An 18,625-nucleotide genomic window follows, 5' to 3' on the forward strand; every position below is an offset into this window, starting at 1 on the left:
TGTGTGATGACCTCAGACTTGTCTATACTGTCTAACTTTGTATTACAGGGTGTGTGATGACCTCAGACTTGTCTATACTGTCTAACTTTGTATTACAGGGCGTGTGATGACCTCAGACTTGTCTATACTGTCTAACTTTGTTTTACAGGGTGTGTGATGACCTCAGACTTGTCTATACTGTCTAACTTTGTATTACAGGGTGTGTGATGACCTCAGACTTGTCTATTCTGTCTAACTTTGTATTACAGGGTGTGTGATGACCTCAGACTTGTCTATACTGTCTAACTTTGTTTTACAGGGCGTGTGATGACCTCAGACTTGTCTATACTGTCTAACTTTGTTTTACAGGGTGTGTGTCTATACTGTCTAACTTTGTATTACAGGGCGTGTGATGACCTCAGGCCTGTCTATACTGTCTAACTTTGTATTACAGGGCGTGTGATGACCTCAGACTTGTCTATACTGTCTAACTTTGTTTACAGGGGTGTGATGACCTCAGCTGTCTATACTAACTTTGTTTTACAGGGCGTGTGATGACCTCAGGCTTGTCTATACTGTCTAACTTTGTTTTACAGGGCGTGTGATGACCTCAGGACTTGTCTATACTGTCTAACTTTGTTTTACAGGGTGTGTGATGACCTCAGACTTGTCTCTGTTATACTGATCTAACTTTTTGTATTACAGGGTGTGTGATGACCTCAGACTTGTCTATACTGTCTAACTTTGTATTACAGGGCGTGTGATGACCTCAGGCTTGTCTATACTGTCTAACTTTGTATTACAGGGCGTGTGATGACCTCAGACTTGTCTATACTGTCTAACTTTGTTTTACAGGGCGTGTGATGACCTCAGGCTTGTCTATACTGTCTAACTTTGTATTACAGGGCGTGTGATGACCTCAGACTTGTCTATACTGTCTAACTTTGTTTTACAGGGCGTGTGATGACCTCATGCTTGTCTATACGGTCTAACTTTGTTTTTCAGGGCGTGTGATGACCTCAGGCTTGTCCATACTTCCCCATTACGTGCTACCGAAGTCCCCGTCCGATCTGTCCAACACTGTCCCCTACCCTATGACAATCTCGGCGATGCACAGTGTATGTTATGAACAGCCAGACTGTGAGTTTGACTATCAAAATATCAACAATCGTAACCAGGCGAGGCAGACTCGGATCGCTGCTGAGTGGTTCGCAGAGGTGCAGGCACTGGTCACTCCAGGTTCGTGTTACCTCATACAACTGTGGCTTATTTATATTCAAACCAAAATAAGAGAAACAACACAATTACTTTATGGTGACTCCAACTTATCTAGGATATTCTAAGGGAGCTATAGAAGATCACACAATCGCCATTTACCTTGAATCGTCTTTAAAGGTTCTGAAATCAATCTGAAGAAAAAGCATCAGGTCACATTTTCTACCATTTATGGCAAATATAAGTGTACGAAGTAGTTGCATTATATAGAAGATATTCCTTGTTTCTGTTGAATACTAGTTATATTTCATCGAGTGAGGTGGATATTTTTCACGAGTGTTAATGGAAGCGAGAAAACGAATGTAAAAAAAATAAGAATATTTCTTGTTTCTTGATGAATACAAACGATGATCTGCACAAACTAATGACGTAACAATCAAATTGATATTTTCACTGTCAATGCTGCATTCCAGTTGGTCAAGAGTGAGTGAAAATATCAAAAGTGTTATTTTCACTCCACTCCAGTGAAAATATCACATATTTTCACTATAAAGCTTAATATTTCACTGCAAAAAAAATGAAATATAATTGATAAATGAACCATCGTTATTCTCTTCAAAATGTATTAATTTCAATAGTGCTATCATCAGTGTTTTTGTATGCAGTGCGATCATATTAACTCTTACACGATGACATTACTCAAAACATTAGGGTTAATGAGATATTAAGGAACTATTGCAGATCAGCGCAGTAGTTAGTAAAATGTTTACAATCAAAAGCAATGTGGTGAATGTAACTGTTATGTGAAGTATCATCAAACAAAACCATATTAGCATTGATAGCTGATACAGAAAACAACTTTGGTTGTATTTTTTATATTACTATTATCATTTACTTTTTTATTTTATGTATATCTATTTATTTTATTTTTTTCTCAATTATTATTATTTTATTTTTTAGTGAGATCTTGTGGACTTCTAAATGTACCACGAAGTACTAAAAACAGCTATAACTACAGCCTGGGCAGTTCGGTGACCCTAACGGGATGTAGGACGGGGTCTCTCCATGGAGGGACGACGTATACCTGTGAGGCGACGTCTAATATCACACAGGCCTGGTCTCCGTCCATAGACGCTGTCTGTGCAAGTAGGTCATCCATCCAAACATCAGCACACCGACTAAAACACAAATATATTTATTGGGTCGGTTTGTCCGTTGGTTAGACATAAATCCCAGTCAAGGACACCCTCTGTATTCGATAAGATCTGTGTGTGGTGAGTGTTTGTGGTTTGGGAGACTGCGGTATGTCCATGTTACACTCCATCGGACCTCGTGTTAATTTAACACCACTGTCTCATTAAATATTACTAATAAAGCAAAAAGAAACAGTTAGAAAAAGAACATGGCAGATTTTGTAAAGTGTATCTGTAGAAGATACATTAATATTTTGACCAGTTGTAAGCTTCCTCACTACATTTTCATTGCAATGTAGTCGGATTTAATTTCCATTGTCTTTGTTAGAATGTTGGATGTCCTTTAGAACACTAAAGTTAGGTTATCACTCCTGTTTTAGATATCCCCATTGACGAGGCTGATGTCGGAATGATCGTTGGTATAGTCATCGCTATTGTAGTTGTTCTCCTCGTCGCCATCGCCATCGCCATTCTCCTCAGGCGCCGGAGCCACAAGGGCAAGAGGTAGGGCATCCGTACTTCAGGTACATACCGAGCGTCAATCACATGTATAACTCAGTATTATTGGCTAAAGCTTACTCCGGAGGTGAACCGCCGAACATATATTTTCATATTTTATCAGAAGCTTAATTTGATGTACTTTAGTACAGATATAAACAAATGTCTGATATTCAGTAGACCTGGCACAATTACCCAAGACAATACACACGTAAGTAACCACTTTCTTCTATCACGAATTTATAGAGCACATTGTAGTTTCTCAGATATCAGATTTTCAACTTCTTACCTTTGCTAATCCAATTCGGTAATATGAGAAATTGCACCAGTACGTTTAGATCTGTACCTCACTAGAGAAATGTGCAAAAAACAACCATTTCGTCTTTTTTGTCAGCTAATCTGTATATTGAACGAACAGCTATTGATGAGTAACACCTTACTAAATAATGCAGAGGCTTTCTGAAGCTCAAAGAAGTGTCTCGGCAATTAGTTTCGTTAATGACTATTCGGGAAAGCTTTCGTTTAAGACTATTCGGGAAAGCTTTCGTTTAAGACTACTCGGGAAAGCTTTCGTTAAAGACTATTCGGGAAAGCTTTCATTTAAAACTACTCGGGAAAGCTTTCGTTAAAGACTATTCGGGAAAGCTTTCATTTAAAACTATTTGGTAAAGCTTTCTTTTAAGACTTTTCGGAAAAGCTTTCGTTTAAGACTATTCGGGACAGTTTTCGTTTTTAAGACTATTCGGACCGTTTTGTGTCGCCTGCAACGCAAGGGCGACACTTAGGTAACACAATGTCGGTGTCGGCGTCGGTGTCGGCGTCGGGGAAACGGTTTCCGTGCGATAACTCCGACAATATTTGCAAGAGTAACGGGACTTTAAAATCATCAAAACATTGTTTCTGCTTGACAACTTTAGTATTTATTGTCCGATTTCAACCAAATTAGGTATATTTCTTTATATCAATGAGATCTTAGAAGGGTTCGATACTTTTCATTTTTTGTGACGTTGTACAGGCGACACATCCACTTCCGTGGAATTATTGTTTTCGTTTATGACAATTCGGGACATTTTTCGTTTAAGACTATTCGGGAAAGCATTCGTTAAACACTATTCGGGAAAGTTTTCTTTTAAAATTATTCGGGAAAACTTTCGTTTAAGACTATTCGGGACAGGGTTCGGCTTTCTTAAAGACTATTCGGGAAAGCTTTCTTTAAGCCTTTTCGGGAAAGATTTCGTTTAAGGCTATTCGGGAAAGCTTTCTTTTAAAATTATTCGGGAAAGCTTTCGTTTAAGACTATTCGGGACAGGGTTCGGCTTTCTTAAAGACTATTTGGGAAAGCCTTTTTTAAGCCTTTTCGGGAAAGATTTCGTTTAAGGCTATTCGGGAAAGATTTCATTTAAGACTATTCGGAAAAGCTTTCGTTTAAGACTATTCGGGACAGATTTCTCTTCGTGATCACACGGATAGTAACATACGGTGCTATATATGTAATATTTGATACAACTGTAGAGTAAAAATGCCTTTTTATCTTATCTATAAAGTGTTCTGATAAATAAGATGAAATAAATTAATAACTAATAAGTATCGTGCTATTGTACAACTTAAAGGGATGTTAAATGATGCGGGTATGAATAGATATTGCAACCGTTAAATAACATTTCATACCAAAGAGGTAAAACAAATCTAGATTGATTGACGGATCACTATATATAATTCTGATGTATGACAAAGTAATCAAAACAATCGAAAAGTTTTGTAATAAATGACATAAATTTTATAGGCTTTGGATTTTATGAACGGATTATTTGCTAAGATGTAGAATTGAACGTTCGAAATGTTTATATTTCAGCCGTTGTTATCTATATATTTTTAAGACTCTTCGGGTCAGCTCATATTTTTACAAGCCATGGGAAAAACGGTTTACTCAAGGCAATATCAATTTCATTTTTAATTTTTTTTTTTAAATTTGGATGAAAATGGTACAAGTTCTATATTGAGTTCCTTATCAACATTCGTCAGTTGTTTTACATATCAAAGTTTGTAAACATCAGAAAAAGAAACATGTTTTTGTCGGTTAATATTATAAACTAACTACTCTGAAGTATCATCGTTATCCCCATTCCATTTCGACAGATAGTCCTCAACTGTTACGGGTGTTACACTGTTAAACACAGAAAACATAATCAGAGCAGTAGTATGTACCAATAGTTTGTCCGTTATAGACACTATGTTAATTTTTTTTCCAACAATCCAGTTTTTGCACAAAAGACAATTATGTATACACGGAATCACTGCTTCTGTATAACTTGTTACATAAACTTACAGATTATGTTTGTATGCTGTGATTAATTTATAGCCCATCCAAGTTAAACACACTAACAAATTATGTTTGTATAATGTGGTTAATTTATAGTCCATCCAAGCTACACACACTAACAAATTATGTTTGTATGTTGTGGTTAAATTTATAGTCCATCTAAGTTATACACACAAACAAATTATGTTTGTATGCTGTGGTTAATTTATAGTCCATCCAAGTTACACACACACTAACAAATTATGTTTGTATGCTGTGGTTAAATTTATAGTCCATCCAAGTTATACACACTAACAAATTATGTTTGTATGCTGTGGTTAAATTTATAGTCCCCCGAGTTATACACACTAACAAATTATGTTTGTATGCTGTGGTTAAATTTATAGTCCATCCAAGTTACACACACTAACAAATTATGTTTGTATGATGTGGTCAATTTATAGTTCATCCAAGTTACACACACTAACAAATTATGTTTGTATGCTGTGGTTAAATTTATAGTCCATCCAAGTTATACACACTAACAAATTATGTTTGTATGATGTGGTTAAATTTATAGTCCATCCAAGTTACAGACACTAACAAATTATGTTTGTATGCTGTGGTTAATTTATAGTCCCCCGAGTTACACAAACTAACACGTGTAAATTTTCCTACTTTAGTTCCTCGAGTTACACAAACTAAGTCGTGTATATTTCCTACTCTAGTCCCTCGATTTACACAAACTAACACGGGTGTATTTTCCTGCTTTAGTCCTCCGAGTTACACAAACTAACACGTGTGTATTTTCCTGCTTTAGTCCCCCGAGTTACACAAACTAACACGTGTATATTTTCCTACTCTAGTCCCTCGAGTTACACAAACTAACACGTGTGTATTTTCCTACTTTAGTCCCTCGATTTACACAAACTGACAGGTGTGTATTTTCCTGCTTTAGTCCTCCGAATTACACAAACTAACACGTGTATATTTTCCTACTGTAGTCCCTCGAGTTACACAAACTAACACGTTTGTATTTTCCTACTTTAGCCCCTCGATTTACACAAACTAACAGGTGTGTATTTTCCTGCTTTAGTCCTCCGAATTACACAAACTAACACGTGTATATTTTCCTACTCTAGTCCCTCGAGTTACAAAAACTAACACGTTTATATTTTCCTACTCTAGTCCCTCGAGTTACACAAACTAACACGTGTGTATTTTCCTGCTTTAGTCCCTCGAGTTACACAGACTAACATGTGTGTATTTTCCTACTCTAGTCCCTCGATTTACACAAACTAACAGGTGTGTATTTTCCTGCTTTAGTCCTCCGATTTACACAAACTAACACGTGCATATTTTCCTACTCTAGTCCCTCGAGTTACACAAACTAACACGTGTGTATTTTCCTACTTTAGCCCCTCGATTTACACAAACTAACAGGTGTGTATTTTTCTGCTTTAGTCCTCCGAATTACACAAACTAACACGTGCATATTTTCCTACTCTAGTCCCTCGAGTTACACAAGCTAACACCTGTGTATTTTCCTACTTTAGCCCCTCGATTTACACAAACTAAGTCGTGTATATTTTCCTACTCTAGTCCCTGGAGTTACACAGACTAACATGTGTGTATTTTCCTACTTTAGTCCCTCGAGTTACACAAACACGTGTGTATTTTCCTACTTTAATCCCTCGAGTTACACAAACTAAGTCGTGTATATTTTCCTACTCTAGTCCCTCGAGTTACACATACTAACACGTGTGTATTTTCCTACTTTAGTCCCTCGAGTTACACATACTAACACGTGTGTATTTTCCTACTTTAGTCCCTCGAGTTACACAAACTAACAGGTGTGTATTTTCCTACCTTAGTCCCTCGAGTTACACAAACTATAGTCGTGTTATTTTCTACTTTTCCTACACTACTATAGTCCTCGAGTTACACAAACTAACACGTGTGTATTTTCCTACTTTAGTCCCTCGAGTTACACAAACTAACACGTGTGTATTTTCCTACTTTAGTCCCTCGAGTTACACAAACTAACACGTGTGTATTTTCCTACTTTAGTCCTCCGTGGTACACAAACTAACACGTGTATATTTTCCTACTTTAGTCCCTCGAGTTACACAGACTAACATGTGTGTATTTTCCTACTTTAGTCCCTCGAGTTACACAGACTAACACGTGTGTATTTTCCTACTTTAGTCCTCCGTGGTACACAAACTAACACGTGTGTATTTTCCTACTTTAGTCCCTCGAGTTACACATACTAACACGTGTGTATTTTCCTACTTTAGTCCTCCGAGAGCGCCTGACGATGGGTGAGTAGTACACACCCTGTATGTTATACCGCTTAGTTGCTATGGTTTCCTGGTGCTGGGCTTCCCCACCCGCATCATCGATGCTCCAAGGTTTCTGATCACTTACAATCCCTACACCCCTGGACTATTTCATAGGAGGCAACATAGCAAAATAGAAAATTCCTTTGATGCACATTATAAGAGCCGCATAACGGTACACTGTGGTTGACTGCGTGGCTTTGAAGTTGGGCGTCGCTCTCTCTGAAGTCTTCAAAGGATGTTTTTGCATGCCTGTCATCGGTTCAGAGATTTTCCTCTGAGCTGCCTTCAGTTTTACTATGAGATAGTCCCTGGGTGTAGAGATCGTAAGTGATAGAAACCCCTGGTGTATCGAGGATGCCTCACCCGTACCACGCTGTATATTGCATTAACCCCACGTACCTTTAATGATGTCAATATGGTGGTATAATGACTTTGAAGACTCAAATATTCACCGAACACAAAGACTATTTTGTTTAGATTATATTTGATATAACACCATGTTTACCTGATAAAGTATCTCAAATGTTTATATTAAGTATGAAAGCTGAATCGTAGTCTTATATATCGATTATTGTTATGGTCTTACCATATGCATATAATGTCAATGAATATAAATTTGTCTTTTGTTCCAAACTACTCCAGGATAATATCTTAAATAACTTCCTCCATGTTATCGTTTTTACCCAACGAAGACTATAGAAGGTCAAAGCATGTTCATGATACATTTGTATTTGTATTACGTATATGTTATATTTATTGTGTATAATTAGCATGACCGATCAAATATCATTGATGTGCATGAATGAAAGTATCCGTGTCAACATGTAATGTCATTCCCTTACACGCAGTAGATAAGATTAGGTTAAATTTGTTGCATGCATGTCAACCTCAATATTCTAGGGGTTACTATTACTGTCCTTATGACACTTCCGGTATATATGAAAACTGAAGGCTATGTGTACGACAACAGATGACACAATCACTTTGGTCCTTATCTGTACATCAAAACAATCAAACTATTGTATGGCTTTACAGTTTGATGTCGCTCTCCGTAAATCTTTAGTGTTACTATAACGTAGTCCAGGAGTAGATACAAATGTATAACAACATGATAGTAACCACTGATCTATCGAGGATTTATGTATGTAGGCTGTAGTATTAAGTACATCAGAGCTTTATATAACCATTGAAATAAGAAATGTAAAACTTATCAAAGGATTGTATTTTTTTCAATTGTTATATATATGCTTCCCCATGAAGTGCCAGATAACGTAAAATAAAGAAATAAATGTAAAGAAAGATGTTGTTCATCATCCTGTCACTTTTAACCCTCGCTGAGTTTTTCTCTCGTCAAATCATTTCCTGGATATATCGCTTTATTTTTGTTGTATCATTTGATTATTATACATATTAAATTGTCTTTACAAATTATTCCTAACTAAACAATATTTATTTAATTATGCACGTTTCTAAAGGTAATATATATATATAAATATAAAGACCGGCAAGAGCTGAGAAAGCGCTAGGGCGGAAAAAACTGTTTTATAGTTGTGTTCTTTTTTAATATTAACCATCACATTGACATGTTACTCTTTTACTTATATATTAAAGGGATATTTGTACGTTAAAGTAAGCCCAGAAATTCATGTTCCCTTACACAAGATACATTTCCACTAATGAAACCTATTCCTTTTTGTGTGATGTAGAGGGAAGTTTTCGGACGATGGGCCTAATCCTGTCAGCTCTGGGGAGTATGATGCCCGCTATAGTAAAGTACAGAAGAGAGATGAAGAGGATGGGTCCAGGGACAAAAAGGACAGAGAGTTCAATATGTAAATCTGGAGGATAAACTCTGTAAAGGACTTAAATACAGCGAATCGGGTGGGGATAATTTACTCTATGGAAGTGGATAAAGCTCAAATGTTACATGAACAGGCATTACATGAATGGTATTTGATATTGATATAGGTATGTAATGTTGTTGAAGAGTTTCATGCATGTCGCAAAGACAGATGTGCTAGTGAGGTTTTTCCAGTTCTTATAATCAATACCTAAGATACTGTATCCATGGTATATTTTATTTCATATACTAGTTGAGTACGGAAGTTACTAAAGACCTCTTTTTATCGCTCTCAATCTATTTTAAAAACGTTTCCGTAAACTATTTCATTATTACATGAAATTCAGGGACTAGTGTTTTTATTTTAGTGAATTAAGATCCATTACTTATGATGCCTATGTTGACAGACAGTATGTTTTGTACGGAGCTCAGTCTGCCCTCACTAGCGCCTATACTTTTCTACTTATCGCACCTCTGTGGTATAGTACTATTTTATGTAGAGAGGTAACATGTTACTGTTAATGTTACTACATAGCCAATATAAACTGTTTCTAGTTAAATATATTCTATGTCGCTTTGTGTTTGTATTTTAGAACAAAGACAAACTATATGAGTGAACTGTCGCCATAACTAGTGGTTCATTTTCTATAAAATGTCTATCATGATATGTTCCACCTCGGGAAAGCTTTATTGTAACCATTTTGACAATACATATAATGTAATTAATATTGTTTGTTTGTACGCTTTTTACCTGCTTACAAATGTTAAAGACGTGTGTGTATAAACGGCATGGATATGAATGGTATATATGCAGCGTGTTACATATCGCAATATACTGTATACTTCTGTAAAAAAACAAAAACAAAAAAAAAAACTGACATACATCTTAACGCCTGAAAACAGTACCTAGATTACATTCATTCTATTAAGTACATCTAGACAATTTCATTATGCTTAAAACATATGTTGTTACAACCGAAATTACAAAAGGTGAGTGACGTTTTATGTGTGTTTATGTCGACAATACGAGAAAAACTATGCTGTTACATATGTGTTCCTATAGAGTGTGAGCATAATCATGCTTGGTAACAATGGCATATTCCCTGTGTAAATGGGTGAACGACATATGACTGTATATCAGCGTTTTGTTATAAGTACTTCTACGAAATAGAATAACACAGCATTATTAATGATTGTTGTCTTAATATCCATAATCAATGTGTACCATGTTTTCACTTCATTTACTTTAATGAACAGATTATTTGTAATAAAAAACTTCATTGTCATTCAATATTAAAGATAAAATAATAGCGACTTGTCTTGTTGTCGTTCTTGTGTCAGGTAATGCATGCCAGGGAATATCATAACCTCATATTTTAGAAATATCCAAGTTATTGTGTCAATGCCATTCTGTGGTATGAAAGCGCCATAAAAAAATTCTTAATGAAATGATATGTAAAGTAGGGTAGTTGCGTGTTATTATTTCAGAGAACAAAGACATTTTCGAAATAATTCCATTTTGAAGCATATTTTGTTTGTGATATACATGTATTATTTTCATTCCTAATTTATGATCCCATTTGAGAATTTGTTAGAGTTATCGCCCTTCCGCCACTTCTGTATAACGTTCTCCCATAATATATTTTATATACACATTTTTTAAGCGTCATCAACAAAATATTTGCGTGAGTTAAATTCTTTATCGAGTAACACAACGCAAATTACTGAAACAAAATCATTAATTTATAACAAATTCGAAGACGAAACCCGGTCTTCCAACTTCTTGACTTTCATGAATACCTCGTTTATCCCCCATTGCACATTAACATTAACATTCAATCGATCACAAAAACATTGAACAAGACCAACGACAGTGAAATATGATTGTAGAAGAACATCGTATACTTACATACTTAAAATAAATTGTTGGTTTCTTTAATTTCTGCAACTGTAAGGGTACATGATGCGTTATAATAAAGTATATGACAGAAAGATGACGTCGCTCGTTTCCCCATATGTATTTGTGTCCCATTTCCATTGGATTATTATTTAATTGTACCGGTTGTCGTTTATGAATCAGAACAGAGTTTTCATGAGAATCAAGTAATCTTGTCTTTAGACTTTCCTGTTGATTTTTTACCGTCACAGTTCCATTACAGTACCTATTTCAGTTTACGAAGCCTTTACATGCATGTACGTAATATAGACTATTTGCCCAATTAGTGTTATGTTGACTTAATGAATACTTGGTATTTTGAGACACGATTTGATTTTGATTTGGTCAATTATATGTAAGATCTATTAGCAACCAGGATAATAAATGGACGGCCTCCCTTGCATGTGGTCGTCGTGCGTGTGTGTTGTGCGATGTGCGTGTTTTGGGAGACTGTGGTATGTTAGTGATGTGTTCCGGTATAGTGAAACCCTTGCCCTTTTTATAGTGCTGTATCACTGAAGCATGCTGCCGAAGACACCGATACTGACAACGGGCGAATCAGTCATCCCATCTCCATCAATGCTGAGCGCTAAGCAAAAACTACCACTTTTATAGACTATGGTGTGTTTCATAGCCTAAGGCCAAAAGCAAAGTGGTGTCAATTAAAGGTAAGTTTCGCCCAATGAAATGTAAAGACTACGAAATTGAATTTTATCCTGTACAAAGATATAATATTCAGATCATTTTCGATGCATACAGAGAACAATATGGGTGGTCAGTTGCGTAGTTGCGCTTGAGATGAGGCTCTGAATTTCATTCCCTACTGTACAGATATCCAAGGATGCTACCGATTCCATTCTGATTTCCTCTTCGTTGTTGCCGATTCAGATACATTTTTTTCTCACACGCTGTTCGTTCAGCCATTTACTTTTAGTGCGTAACAATGCGCATTCGCGAAACTTCGTCAACACAATCCATCGCGGCTTCATTTGCATACTATTCTGTCAGCCTAACATCGTAATAAATCAAGGATTTCCTTCAATTTTGTATTCAAGACGCATTTGTTCAATCTCATACGCATTAAGAAATTAAATTGAGATATTTTTTTTATGTTTTTCACCTTTTCTTCCGTTCATCGGAATATTTACTAGAAATTAAATTGAGATATTTTTTTTTTATGTTTTTCACCTTTTCTTCCGTTCATCGGAATATTTGTTTGGCTTGGCGAAAACTACCTTTAAAGGAGACGTTTGGATAGTAAGAGAAAAGATAAGATCCTAAATTTAGTCGCCTTTTACCAGGTTGATATTTAAACAGATGGTGATACACCGGGAAAGGTGAAAGAAATTAAATTTGATATGGACAAGAAAATATATAACGATATAAGTAAATTTCGTCATTACAAAGAAAAACTATCCTGAAATGGAAATTTTGAGTAATTATTGTACCTTGAAGCACACTCGTTTTAGGGTAATGACTTCAAGCTCAACATGGTATTGGTTTAGAAGATAATCTATCTACAGTTAATTATTAGAATTTTAAAATCATTAAATTGAGGAATGACATTGTGTTGTATGTGTAAATGTCTGTAGGTTTTAGGAGGCTGTAGTATACAATGTGTTGTCTGTGTAAATGTCTGTAGGTTTGAGGAGGCTGTAGTATACAATGTGTTGTCTGTGTAAATGTCTGTAGGTTTTAGGAGGCTGTAGTATACAATGTGTTGTCTGTGTAAATGTCTGTAGGTTTGAGGAGGCTGTAGTATACAATGTGTTGTCTGTGTAAATGTCTGTAGGTTTGAGGAGGCTGTAGTATACAATGTGTTGTCTGTGTAAATGTCTGTAGGTTTGAGGAGGCTGTAGTATACAATGTCTTGTCTGTGTAAATGTCTGTAGGTTTTAAAGGCTGTAGTATACAATGTGTTGTCTGTGTAAATGTCTGTAGGTTTTAGGAGGCTGTAGTATACAACGTGTTGTCTGTGTAAATGCCTGCAGGTTTTAGGAGGCTGTAGTATACAATGTGTTGTCTGTGTAAATGTTTGTAGGTTTTAGGAGGCTGTAGTATACAATGTGTTGTCTGTGTAAATGTCTGTAGGTTTTAGGAGGCTGTAGTATACAATGTGTTGTCTGTGTAAATGTCTGTAGGTTTTAGGAGGCTGTAGTATACAATGTGTTGTCTGTGTAAATGTCTGTAGGTTTTAGGAGGCTGTAGTATACAATGTTTTGTCTGTGTAAATGTCTGTAGGTTTTAGGAGGCTGTAGTATACTCGTGTTTGTCTTCTTACGATAGTGGGACTCATGTCCTCATCACAGTGCTACATTACTGACGACGTGATGCATGGAACAACTGGCAAACCAACCATCCCCCCTTACTGCTGCTGAGGAGCAGGAGCAGGAGCAGAAACTACCACTTTTATATTATCATTGTGTGTCTCGGCTTGGAGACATACCCAGATCCTACTTCACAGGGGTGAGCGCTCAACAGAAGGCAAAAGGGTGGCAGTATCTAAGGAGATGTAAGAAAAAGAAAAAAGACAATATCTCAAATTCAGTCGCCTTTTTATCTATTTTTATCCAAACTCTTGTATTTCCTGGTGATCTATTCTTTGTTACCTACATAGCCGCATCTTTAGCGATACCTATGTTGCTATGAAGTAAACGTGTGTATTATTGTAGAGCGGAATGTTATTTCCAGCGAGATTGATCTGAAACACCATTTGATCTGAAACACCATTTGTTCTGAAACACCATTTTTCGATTAGACTGTTTATGTCACATTACTTCTTGACGGTGTAATTTAATATCCTTTGTTATTTTTATCCGTCGGACACTCCATTGACGTAGATAAAAGGGGGCTTACTCTTCAGGAACACGTAGTCTGGGTCTACAAGTTATTTATGTGTTGGTGTAAATGATTTTTGTATTTTGTTTAACACTCGAAATCATACTTTACCTTGAATTCAAAGCACAATAACAATTCAGTCGATGTCCTTACTGTATGTTCGCGTATGGAATAAATGAAGCGATTTCAGCCTACTGAACCCCTATTCGTCCTATCATTGTGGTGTTAGGAACGTGTCCCGGCCTAGTTACCTATCGGTCTATACAATGCGGACAATTCGTTTGGAGTCATCAGGGAAATTTACTCCTTGTCTTCGGCCACAAATATAGCATCGCGTTATGAGTATTGATACTGGAGATCGATCAAGCGTTTGATTTCCAATTCATCCGAATTCCCTCAGCTTGTTTGTGCTGGGGACGACTAGGCTGCAATTAGGCCGTGGTCAGGGTGAGGTCGCGTGAGGTGAACATCTCATACATCACAAGTGTAATACTAATAACCACGAGGCACATATATAATTATCGGGCAAGCTCCAGGGACGGAAATCTCTGTTCTTCCAAACTAAATATCACATCACAATTTGAAAAATAAATGAAGAAAAAAAACAAATTATGAAGGTACGTGACATAACCGTTCGTGCATGTTGCTACTACTTGTTTCTTGGAAAATATGACATCTGCTAAGAATCGAGAACACAGTCTGTTTGATTTACAGAATATTTCATCGTGCATTTTGCTATGTGTATATATTGTTTGGCATACAATACGCATCACAAGCATTGTTGTCATATAATATTATGTCAATGTTGAAGACGTTTTAAAGGGACAATTCAGTCTTAGAGTACATTAAAATTTGAACCTATTTCGGAAACAAACCAGTTTTAATAGAAATTAGATTAGTTGGTTTTACTGTGATATGGCAGAAAAGCCCACTGTAGTGAAATGTATGTGAAATGTTCAAACTTGCTTGCTGTCCGCCAAAGTGGTTTTTTTTTTTGTTTTTTTTTTGGTGTTTTTTTTTTCTTTTCTTATTTTTGTCTAGAACTATTCATATCGCTCTTACAGAAGTGTGTTTACCTTATTAGATGCATGTTCTTGTCTAAAATAATTTCATCAACTCCTCAGTGGTTACGTTTGTATTCATTTAACGTGCGTGACTTTGGCTCGGGTATGGGTGCAGCGTACATGTTGTACCTGCTTAATCGTATTGATCAACGATTTGGAATTTCAACGGTATCAATCAAAGTACTTAACAATGACGTGGAATTTGTCAATATTTCTTATTATATGTTTCATAAGGAATGTAGAACAATACATTTATGCCATATTTTGCTTCGTGGTTATGTACATGTAACAGAATTAACTTCACTGAATTGTCCCTTTAAGCAATTTGTTTACCATCTGTTTCTATGAGGTTCTTTAGCAGATAAACAAACTGAATTGGTCCTTAACATAGTATACCTTTACTTGTTGATGAAAATTCATTTTTTGCGCAAATCAAAAATCGACGACGTCTATTACTTTATTTCAGTTGATGAGAGGTTAAGCTTTAAACAAACACACCTATGGCCATATTATGTTATAATATTGTATTGTTACCACTAGCGACACAATTATGGTTACAACTCTCCATCCTTGGCCATAACTATCTCTTAATGATCTTATCTTTATTTAAACAGAAGACAATTGTCGTTATTTCTTAATGTTTGTTTAGAGTATAAGTATTTACAAATAAGAAACCAAGTTGTATTCTGTCACATTATTCACGTGTTGATATTGAAACGAGTCCCTAATTGGACTCTGGCGCAGGTTTTGTGCTTTTTTTCAAATCCTGCAATAAGATCAGGAAATTAATAGTATACATTTCTCGATAGAGAGAAATGCCGCGTTTCTTATTCTCGTGGCATTTATGGATGTCTGATAACTATTTTCGGAAGTTCTCACTATCGCGTACTAAAATATCAACTTGTCAGGAAAACTTTACACCAATATTATGGTTAGTCTGCTTTACTTTGGTCTTTTAACTGACTTTAGATTTAAACGTTATACAAAATAAAATGTTACGCTTGTGAAGGGAAGCTCGTCTCAATGTAAAATTCTTTCATCTTATGTAATGGAATGAGACAGACGTAGTAATTGCATCTAAAATCTCACATAACTTGAAAGCTTTCTATAAAATTTGTTTGCAAAGACACGCCCCTGCCACGCCTAATTATTGTAGATAATATGCAAACCACGCCCACCTGGCTCCCTCCGTTCATGAAATACATATGTGGCAGTAGCACTGGCACACTTTATTGCTCATTTGTCTGGTAACGGTACAGGGCATTGGTTGTATTCCAACCTGGTAACAACACACTTAGTAACTAGGGAAGGTACCAATTGTTTTTATACTGTTTAGCGTTATAGATGAAATGGCGATAAAATAACCATCAAAACAATATGTAGATAACTCTCTATCTGTGGTACACCGTACATAGGGTGATGCACATCGACAACTGTCTTTCTATCATTTACATCGCTTAATTTCGAAGTTTTAACATTTTCCATGTACGTTAATTTTCAAACAAAAACAGCTCAGCAACGAATTTGTACCTTTATAGTGGTAGTTAATACCATTTAATAGCTTATAATACTCGATACGTTTTACAAATTTACAAGGGCATGTTATATAAGAACAATTATGACCTCTGCCCTGCAAGAAGGGCGCTATAATTGTACCTGCTGTCCCCATTGCATGATCGTAAATGGCGACTTTCTTCATCCGAAACGTCTCCCTTGACACCACCTCACCTTCAATTGTGCGCTCGTCCCTGTGATTAAGGCTTTAGGTTATGTCCCATGGTCAAGACGAACCATAGTCTATAAAAACGGTAGTTTCTCTTCTTGTGCTAAGCGCTTAGTATTAAGGGAGTGGGACGACTGGTTCGCCTGTCGTCAGTATAATATGAGCGGGTTGCACTTCATACACGCAAAACACTGCATACATTGGAGGCCGTCCTAACATGACCCTGGCTGTTAATAGGAGGTTAATGAAATCAAACAAACATACAAACAATTTTTACCTAAGATAAATTTGTGATAAATGTTGTTCATTGATTCCATCATATAAAAAGATAAATAGAAATAAATAAGTATGGAAATGTTGCTGTGTGGAGTCGTTTTTTCATGAATGTAGAATTTGTCATGTGGAATATACCAAATTGAATCATCAGAAAAATATTATAAATGATTCAAATTCATTGCTTACAGCCTGACAATTGCTGAAATAAAAGTACTACCAATGTATGCATGGTAACAGTATACCAGTGTATTGAAACAAATCCGGAGTTGTAATTGTATATGGAGAATACTACGCCTCCCCGGCGGTAAGTCACTGGGAGGCGTATCTGTGATGGAGTACGATTTGTCGTTCATTAGTCGTGACGGTGGCGGGGACCACTGCCTCCACGTCGAGCTAAGTCAGATTACATCTCTGGCAACAAGTGATATATCATTCTCAGAGGAAAGCTCCGTCAGCTTACAACAAACTATTCCTATCCCTCACTCTTATGTAGTATACAGGCGAAAAACTATAGTAAAACTAAATAAAAGTAAAAAAAAAAAAAAAAAACATCGTAAAGCTTAATAAAAAAAACTATCGTAAAACTTATTAAAAGTAAAAAAAACTATCGTAAAACTTATTAAAAGTAAAAAAAACTATCGTAAAACTTATTAAAATAAAAAAAAAACTATCGTAAAACTTAACAAAGTAAAAAAAAAATATTTCATAATCGATGCTACTATTTTTCAATTTTAACCGGTAAGATGGAAGTCCGTGTTTAAGTACGAGCATTTTTATCTAGGTAACGATAAGATGGAAGTCCGTGTTTAAGTACGAGCATTTTTATCTAAGTAACGGTTAGATGGAAGTCCGTCTTTAAGTACGAGCATTTTATCTAAGTAACGGTTAGATGGAAGTCCGTGTTTAAGTACGAGCATTTTTATCTAAGTAACGGTTAGATGGAAGTCCGTGTTTAAGTACGAGCATTTTTATCTAAGTAACGGTAAGATGGAAGTCCGTGTTTAAGTACGAGCATTTTTATCTAGGTAACGGTTAGATGGAAGTCCGTGTTTAAGTACGAGCATTTTTATCTAGGTAACGGTTAGATGGAAGTCCGTGTTTAAGTACGAGCATTTTTATCTAGGTAACGGTTAGATGGAAGTCCGTGTTTAAGTACGAGCATTTTTATCTAAGTAACGGTTAGATGGAAGTCCGTGTTTAAGTACGAGCATTTTTATCTAGGTAACGGTTAGATGGAAGTCCGTGTTTAAGTACGAGCATTTTTATCTAGGTAACGATAAGATGGAAGTCCGTGTTTAAGTACGAGCATTTTTATCTAGGTAACGGTTAGATGGAAGTCCGTGTTTAAGTACGAGCATTTTTATCTAGGTAACGGTTAGATGGAAGTCCGTGTTTAAGTACGAGCATTTTTATCTAGTA

The 18,625-nt window shown here is 36.1% G+C and overlaps 1 protein-coding gene across 4 annotated transcripts in view; it reads left to right on the forward strand.

Annotated features, from left to right (window-relative positions):
• Positions 1-10,679, forward strand: part of LOC138327469 (sushi domain-containing protein 2-like) — a 47,268-nt gene extending 36,589 nt beyond the window's left edge. The window contains exons 15-19 of one of the 4 annotated variants that reach the window (XM_069273584.1): positions 985-1,218; positions 2,155-2,340; positions 2,768-2,911; positions 7,485-7,508; positions 9,236-9,351. In XM_069273584.1, coding sequence (XP_069129685.1) covers positions 985-1,218; positions 2,155-2,340; positions 2,768-2,895 — 548 coding nt within the window. In that variant the 3' untranslated portion in view covers positions 2,896-2,911; positions 7,485-7,508; positions 9,236-9,351. Of the gene's footprint in view, positions 1-984; positions 1,219-2,154; positions 2,341-2,767; positions 2,912-7,484; positions 7,509-9,235 lie in introns of all 4 variants that reach the window. The other 3 variants (XM_069273582.1, XM_069273585.1, XM_069273583.1) reach the window with 3 other exon arrangements.
• Positions 10,680-18,625: the final 7,946 nt, after the last annotated feature.

This window comes from Argopecten irradians, chromosome 7 (assembly GCF_041381155.1).
Source record: "Argopecten irradians isolate NY chromosome 7, Ai_NY, whole genome shotgun sequence".
Lineage (NCBI taxonomy): Eukaryota > Metazoa > Mollusca > Bivalvia > Pectinida > Pectinidae > Argopecten > Argopecten irradians.